General features: G+C 40.5%; 1 protein-coding gene across 2 annotated transcripts; it reads right to left on the bottom strand.

The window, feature by feature from the left end:
* Positions 1–4,193: 4,193 nt before the first annotated feature.
* Positions 4,194–8,100, bottom strand: LOC121780036 (PHD finger protein ALFIN-LIKE 4-like). Of its 2 annotated transcripts, none has more exons than XM_042177554.1 (5): positions 7,763–8,100; positions 7,650–7,682; positions 5,813–6,041; positions 5,329–5,461; positions 4,194–4,690 (listed from the first exon to the last, which is right to left on the bottom strand). In XM_042177554.1, exons 1-5 carry the CDS (start codon positions 7,851–7,853, stop codon positions 4,430–4,432), a joined length of 747 nt encoding a protein of 248 aa, XP_042033488.1. In that variant the 5' UTR covers positions 7,854–8,100; the 3' UTR covers positions 4,194–4,429. The 2 variants fall into 2 exon arrangements, with proteins under 2 accessions (XP_042033488.1, XP_042033489.1); XM_042177555.1 differs by having other exon boundaries at positions 4,194–4,684.
* Positions 8,101–8,542: the final 442 nt, after the last annotated feature.

The raw sequence follows: 8,542 nt of genomic DNA, 5'->3' as shown, positions 1-8,542 counted from the left end.
CCTGGGCGAAACTTTTCAGAGGAAGTGGTGCCGGACTAAGCCGAGCTGGATCCACTTCTAGTTTATCGAAACATTCTTTAAAAAGAATGCTGACTGACGCTCCTGTATCCACAAACACTCTGTGGATCAGTTTGTTTGCCACTCCGGCTTGGATGACAATAGCGTCTTGATGAGGAGAGATGGCCGGGACGGGATCTGCATCTGAAAATGTAATCACTTCGTCCTGCTTCAGCCTTTTATGCGTTGGCTCCTCTCGATTGAAGCCTCTGCGCTCTGACTTCAGGGACGATTTAGTCTTCCCGGCAGGGAGAGCATCAATAGTCAGGATTACTCCATCATATTGCTGCTCGTCATCGTCTTCGGGATCCTGTTGCCTTTTCGGATCCTGAGGAGCGCAGTTCGCACCTCTCTGCTTTTTGTTCTTTTTCGGCTGCTTGCTTTGGTATTTTTTTAATGTCCCTGCTTTCACAAGAGCATCAATACCTGCAGCCAAATGTCGGCACTCCTCGGTATCGTGACCGTGGTCTTGATGGAAGGAGCAATATTGATCCTGAGGTCGACGCGCGGCCGATTTCGTCATCCGCTTTGGTTTTTCGAACATATCGGAATGCAGTTCGAAAATTTCCGCTCTTGACTTGTTCAATGGTACGAACTGAGCGGGCGGCTTCTCAGGATTGAGACGTGGCCCCAATCGGTCTTGCACCGGAGTCCTTTGAATCCTTTCAAAAGGAGTTCGGCGAGGATGTCCCTGATCGCCAAAAGGAGTTCGGCGAGTTTGTCCCTGATCGCTATGATCGGGCTTCCTCCTGTCTCCTCGGGATGAGCTGTCTAAAGACCGTTTGCGACGGTCTGCCTCATCGGCACGGGAGAACTGGTCCGCAATGTCCCACATCTGTTGAGCTGTTTGCGGACTGCATTCCACGAGCTTTCTGTAGAGAGCTCCGGGCAGGATTCCATTTTGGAATGCCGAAATGACAAGTAGATCATTGAGATCATCTACTTGTAGGCATTCCTTGTGGAATCTCGTCATAAAGTCGCTGATCTTTTCGTCGCGACCTTGACGTATAGAAAGCAGCTGAGCCGAAGTGATTCGGGCTTCCGCTTTCTGAAAGAACCTCCTGTGGAAAGCATCCATTAGATCTCGGTAAGATCTAATGCTGCCTTGGGGGAGGCTATCGAACCACCTTCTTGCGTTCCCGATAAGCAGCTCGGGAAACAGCTTGCACATGTGGACCTCATTGAGACCCTGGTTCGCCATGTTATACTGATAGCGTCCCAGGAAGTCATGAGGATTCACCAACCCGTCATAAGTCATCGACGGAGTTCGGTAGTTCTGTGGAAGGGGAGTTCGGGTGATATCGTCCGAGAACGGAGTCTTCAATGCTCCGTACATGGCGAACCCGACATCTCTTCGGTATGGAGGAGATGGAGATCTCCTGTGATTCCGGTACCGAGGAGGAACAGGAACATGTCGGGGTTGAGGATTCTTCTTCCTGGAAGACACGGCACTACTGCGGTAGTGACTTTCATGTCTGGATGAGGAAGGAGAATCCACCGTTTTCGTCTTCGGTTCTTGGCTCTTTTGCAGGAAGGCTAAGAACTCATCCTGCTTCTCAGCCAAGAACAGCTTGACAGCCTCATTCAAATCAGGCTGCTGGGAAGACTCGGTGTGTGGGCCTTTTGAGCGGCTTGTTCCTTCATCGTGAAAACTGGAAGTAGATGTCTCCCGAGGCTGTTTTCCGGACCTGCGGGCTGGACTAGCTTCCTCATGGTTTTCACGAATGGTATTACGGGTAGTATGTGATCTGGTATGCATTTTTTTTTGGGGTGGAAAAAGGGTCAAAAATTCGCTTTATCACAAATTTGGTTCTCTGTTTCCCACAGACGGCGCCAGTGATGGCTGGGCGAATTTTTGATGGTGATGAATGCAGAAAAATGCAGATCACGACACAGAGATTTACGTGGTTCGATTTACTGAGGTAAATCTACGTCCACGGGAAGAAAAGAGGGCAGAGTTGTATTGCTTGATCTGTTTTCTACAGCTTACAATACAGACTTGCTATTTGATTTTTTATGTCTAGAGAACCCTCCTACTCCTTCTGATCTAAGTTCTATTTATACATTGAACTAAGATCGTGGCTTGCATCACCACTAACTAGGTCGTGGCTTACATCACCACTAACTAGGTCGTGGCTTACATCACCACTAAGTATGTCGTGGATGTCGTGGATGTCGTGAGATCCTGCATGGGTCCACCACTAAATAGATCGTGTAGTGGAGGTCGTGGAGGTTCTGCATGGGTCCACTATCTCCCAGTTCGGTCGAATACTGAGACCGAACTGCTGAACTATTGCCGAGCAGCTTTTGCCGATCTGAGAGTAGAGCTTGATTGGTCGGCTTTTACCGAGCTGTAGGCTGGGGCCGAACTCTTTGGTAATGCCGAACTGATTGGTCGGCTTTTACCGAGCTTTAGGCTGGGGCCGAACTCTTTGGTAATGCCGAAATGATACTCTTCCTTGGGCTTTGGGCTGATGGGCCGTCACTGCTATTGGGCTTGTTTAGTACGTACCCCATCATGAGTAGCATCATAAAACTGGCCAAGATTCTAAGACTGGCATTAGGAATCCAATGTTGCTTCCATCATTCCTTCTAACTTCTCCAGCAAAGCAAACGTCGTAAGACTTAATCATGGGGATAACTTGAGTAGAGTAAGCTATCTGTGGTGGATTTAACTTGAAAGACAAGTCTAGCTACGTCAAATGGCTTCCCATCATAGATACGAGCAATCCTTCTCGCTTGATAGTAGTGGCTCGCTCTTTGGCACAGGCCAATCCAAAATCTGACTTCCTCCCAAACTTTCTTCGTTTCAGGACACTTGAAGAAGAGATGCTCAACCAATTCCTCCTTGCAATGCACGAATTGCACATGTTTGATCGATGGACACCTTGTTGATACGGTCGCGTGTCAATATTCTTCCTTCCTTGTAGAGCAAGCTAGGAAATGAACGAATGCCTCGGCAGGATGAGGTCTTTACACACAAATTTCGTCGTTCACCCTCTGGTTTGAACAAGTTATATCCTTCTTGTGTGCCATTTGGGTTGTTCCATTTGGTGACAGATTAGTGACTTCTTCTATTGAACACTTCAGCAGCATATCATCAGGATTGAGATAACATGCTTAATGAGCGGCGAATCCTGTTTCACACTAGGTCTCCATTCCCAAAAATATAAATTATTGAAACGGCACGAGTTGTTGGTAAAGTAAGTGAGATTTTAAAAAATGGTAAAGTAAGAGAGATGAAGAGAACAAACAGTGGAAATAGTGTTAGTATGGATTGTGGGGTTCACATCCTAAAATAGAAAGTTTCTATTTTAAGGGACAACCCAAAATGAAAATAATTTCTATTTTTAAGAGCCGGGGCAGTAATAATATCTATATGGAGTAAATAACGTGTTACTTATTATTTAGAAGGTTGAATATTTTATTGCAAAAACTTTATTTTCTTTTTACTACTCCATACTTCATTTTTTTCTTTCTTTATTGTTTTTCATTTAACTTCAAAACATTTACTTCCTCCGTTCTTAAAAATAATTTTTTTCCCTTTTTGTCCGTTTTCGTAAAAATAAAAACTTTCCATTTTAGAAATTTTGCTATCTTTATTCTTCATCTCTTTACTTTACCTATATTTTCTCTTTTTCTTTCTTACTTTACCAATTTTGCATTAAAACGTGTCATATCAAAAGTTCCTGTATTTTTTAAGAAACAGACATAATATTTCTTACTCTTTGCACCAAAAAGAACTACTCCAACTAAGATGCAACAGAGAAATTTGACATATACATAATATCATATACCGAAATCTTATTTCATAGTATAGCAATATATAATTGGTAAGATATGAAAATTTGACATATACTGTATAATCAATACATAAGGGCAATCGTGGTATACCAAAAATCAATGTATACCTTCAAGTAAGACCACTATTTCATTATTTTCTCACCTTTCTTAACAAAAGCCAAATGAACTCTAAATCAACTTTTGTTCTACCCAACTCACCTTTGTTCAACGTATTTACATGACATGTTCACATCATTAGCTACACAACATGAACCTTCGGTATGACTGAAATCAACTTTAATGTGCATATAAATTAGCTACTAGGCTTGACTAAAATATCGGAGGTTCGAAGATCCAATCCAAACCAAATCAAAATTTAAATTTCGATTCTATTTTTCCGTTCGGTTCCATCCTTAACCCTTTACATTATAGTAACTTATTTTCACAGCAAACATTTAAAAGTCATATCAAGCCACCACAAAGTCTGCATTGACATTCACAGGTTAAAGCACCAAATGTAATACTTGAATTCAAACCTAGGCGGTAGCCGGAATTCTTAGAAGTCGAGTTGAGAGATCAGCATTCCATCTCAAGGCCGGGGTCTCTTGTTGCTGCATGATGGGCACTTGTATTGCTTGATTTGCTCGGCTTTGGCAGGAGTAATCTTGACACACTTGCCATGAAACCACTTCTCACATATGTCGCAGCATATCCAGAACTCGTCTGATGCATAGTTATCACCACAGGCGCCGCACAATGTCTCCCCATGTTCATCATCCTCTTCCTCATCCAATTCCTCCTCCTCCTCCTCCTCGTTTTTTGGCTGTGGCTTTGAAACTTTAACCTGAGACTAGGTTATACTTTTCATCAGCACAAGCAAATCGATACCATCAAGAATTTCAAAGATAGAAATAGGGGAATCAAGCCCATATGTACTTGCATTTAGTAGTACTTCCTCCATTCCATAGTAGTGGAGGCATTTCTTTTCAACATGGAGATTAAGAAAAAGGTATGTAATGTATTAAATAAAAGGATAATAAAGTAGGAGAGAGGAAAAAGTAGAGATAATAAAATAAGAGAGGGAAAAGTAAGAGTGGGAAAATGTGTTACTTTTTACTAAAAAAAAGAAATGACTCTACTGCTATGGACGCCCAAAATAGAAAAATGACTCTACTATTATGGAACGGAGGGAGTATCATTTATCATTTAAGTCTAGAACTATGCCATTGTCCACCTCCACAAACTAGAGACCTCATTTTTACAAATGAAAGTTCAGCGATCCAATTCAACAAAAAGAAAGTTGTAAAGGTTTTTGAGACCTAAATGTACTTTATTCCGAAAAAAGTAACGTTCTTGGGAAGGTGTATTGATTATGGTGAATTTTGGATTGATAATATGTAAATAATCTTTTGCTTTCCTTTCCCTCTATGGTGGTGCCAGGGATGAGGAAAAAGAACAGAAGTAGAAACCAAGAATCATAGACAGTACCGGCTTAGAATTTGACTTGGATTTGCTGCTGCTGTTTGAGACTGGAGATTTCTCTTTCTGTAGTTTTTTGGCTGCCCCCGTCACAACTTCAAATACAGTAGGAAGTTCATTGATCATGCTGAATAACCGCTTCCTGCACAAATGACAAGCATTATATAAGCTTAATGTCTAATGGAAGCTTAAGCTAGCAATATTGAAAAACTACACAACATAAAATAGAACAGACGAATGGCATACAAGCTGGGAGTTACCATCTACGAACATCATGTCCTAATTCCAAACCAATCGGAAACCTAAACGTATAATAAAGCCAGGAAAATGCAGAGGAGAGCCAGTTACTCCCAATGATCAAAGTTTTGCATGCTAAGTTGCTAATATTGAAAATATACCACTGCTGCTGTTTGTCTTAAGATTAGACATTGCTAAGCATTGGTTAGTAAGTCTTAAGCAAGAAATGTAAAGGCAGAAAGAGCTTTAGGTGTACCTGTCAGCTTTATCAATGCTAAACCTAGCACCAAAATAAAAGGCAACCGAGAGCAGCCAGGAGTCGCTGTGGACAGCAATAAGAGCTAGCCAGTCTTTTTCTTGCATCCCATCTCTAGCAAAGTTGATGCCCAGAGCAGGCTCAGGGAGTTCAGGAGGTACCTCTTCAACAGGCAAATTGACCTCCCACTCCCCATGAGGATGTCCGTACAGGCATAAATTCTCCCTCTCTGTGAAGCAAGCAACGGGCAGAATCAATACCAGCAGCAGTGAGCAAAACTAAATAAGATATTTTTAAAACTAACCATGCCTAGAATACGTAAAAGAACATTCTAAGATAGGCATATTTGGAAACTACCATGCTTCGTATAAACAGAAACAACCATACCTAGAATAAGTAAAAGAACATTCTAAGATAGGCATATTTGGAAATTCCCATGCTTCCTATAAACAGAAACAACCTAATCATTTACTGGTAACCGGCACTCATTTGTAGACAAAATTAAATGAGACCTGTGGCTATAGTAGTTATTACATGATGGGCAAGACATTTTCAAAAGACCTATACAAGTACTCAGATAACATTTTACTACTTCAATAGCACCAATCAGAGGTTTACAGAAAGGATAAAAGGTACCGAAGTTAAAAGTAAAGCAAAAGTAAATTGCGAGAGAAAGAATCATGTGACTGTGTGACACCAAAGAAGTTTCTTGACATGAACCAATATATTTCAGATACAATGTACATATCAGACCAAAATCAAGCAACTCAATTAAGCATAATACAATTGAATCCTACAATTACAAAAATCAAAACCTAGAATACACAGGGAAGACATTAAAAAAGTAATTTTCATTTCAATCCAACAACAATAGGGTAATGAGGAGCAACACGAGAAATCTTAGAACAACCAACATATTTACAAATCAGAACAAGACAAATGTCTAGCCAAAACTGGTGCCACTTATTAAATATGCCCATGTCGAAAACAGCTGAAGACAAAAGTAATAGAATAGAAATGCAATCAGATTACATAACACATCAGAAAACAGATGAAGACAATTCTTGTAGTAAAAGATATTTATCCAATAGATATGGAGTACATCAAACAAATTGTAAAAAAAAACCCTAGCATATATACTTTTCAAAACACACCAACTGCAACCTTAAGCCTACGAAGGAAGCCATGATGACAGAAACTCCCAATGCTAATAACGAAATTCCAGTCTCAACAGATTATAAACAGACATGGGCGGACCCAAAGTCAAAGGGGGAAGGGCTTAATGAAATATTTTTTTTTTACTTTTTTCTATTAATTTTTTTAAAAATTTAGTCAAATTTAGTGTAAGTTATAATGTAAAAGCCCCTATAAATTATCTAAATTACTCAAAATATACATCAAAATAAATTTGAAAATCTCAGCCACTATCGATAATTATTTCTGCTTTCGCCCCTGTAAACAGATGTAACCGTAAAAGTAACATCTTTAGTTACACAAGCAGTTCCCGAAATCCGGCAAGACCAGAAATACAACAATCATTAATGCTAAGCATCCACAATTTTTTTTTTTAAAAAAACACACTTCGCAGTAAAATAGTACTCCCTCCGTCCCGAGCTACTCGCTCATTTCCTTTTCGGCTCGGAGATTAAGGAATGAGTGTATAGGAAAGTCAAAAATGACGACTGTAGGTGAAATTTTTTTACTAGAAATGGAAAGAGTGCAAGTAACTTGGGACGCCCAAAAAGGAAATAAGTGCGAGTAGTGCGGGACGGAGGGAGTACAAAATTAGGAAACAATAGAAACCGAGCAGCACTAGAATTTAAAATGTCGAGACTACCAGGATCACACTGCTGGTAAAATTCTTCAACATCTGCAGAAACAACAGACAAACCCAGAAATTAGCAGCCAAATTAATAGGGCTGAAAAAGTAAACAAATTACAATCGCACACCTGTCGTAAGGGCTTTAACAAGCGCAACTCTTCGACCCTTGAAATCCTTGAAAACTTCCTCAACAGATCGAGGATACAACCTTGCCGCCATTTATAACCTTTTTGGTCTTACTGAACTCAAATTTAAGGTAAAAAAAATCCGATTATTGCGCTGAATAAAGTCTACTGGATCGAGAAATCGAAGTAGAGAGGGTGCAGAGATCCTTTGCTTTCTAGAGCTCGAATTAACGAGGGATCAAAGTGATTGGAGTTGCAGGGTTTCACTCTACCAGATCGAAAATTGGAAGCTTCATTTCTAGAGAGAGAGAGAGAAACGGACTTCAACTAACGAAGTTGAATGGCTGATGTGTCCGACAATCTTCGTATTTATTTTCCTTTGCATTTTTTTTTCAATTTATTTCTTAATTTAATTGACTTCGAGTCCTATTTTTTAAAATTTATTTCGTGAACTTAAATATTTCCACAATGATGAGTATACATAGGCATGCGTGGTCGAAAACCGCCGGTTCTGAACTGCCGGTTCCGGTTCAGAACCGGCAGTTCACGGTTCAGGATTTCCTTGAACCTAAACCGGCCCGCCAAGGTCCCCAACGGTTCCGATGACAGTTCAAAACCGCCAGTTCCGGGCCGGTTCGACGGTTCGTAATTTTTTTTTCTTCTTCTCGTTTTAGTGTTTATTTCAACGGGACTACAAGCCACAAGTCACAACTTATAAGTTACAATTTACATTTAATGTTGGACTTGAGCCTTTGGGTTGAAAAGAGAGTGTATTGGATGATT

This window comes from Salvia splendens, chromosome 19, assembly GCF_004379255.2.
Source record: "Salvia splendens isolate huo1 chromosome 19, SspV2, whole genome shotgun sequence".
NCBI classification, from domain to species: domain Eukaryota; kingdom Viridiplantae; phylum Streptophyta; class Magnoliopsida; order Lamiales; family Lamiaceae; genus Salvia; species Salvia splendens.
Note: the sequence above shows the minus strand (reverse complement) of the source record. Positions and strands in the feature narration are given on the sequence as shown.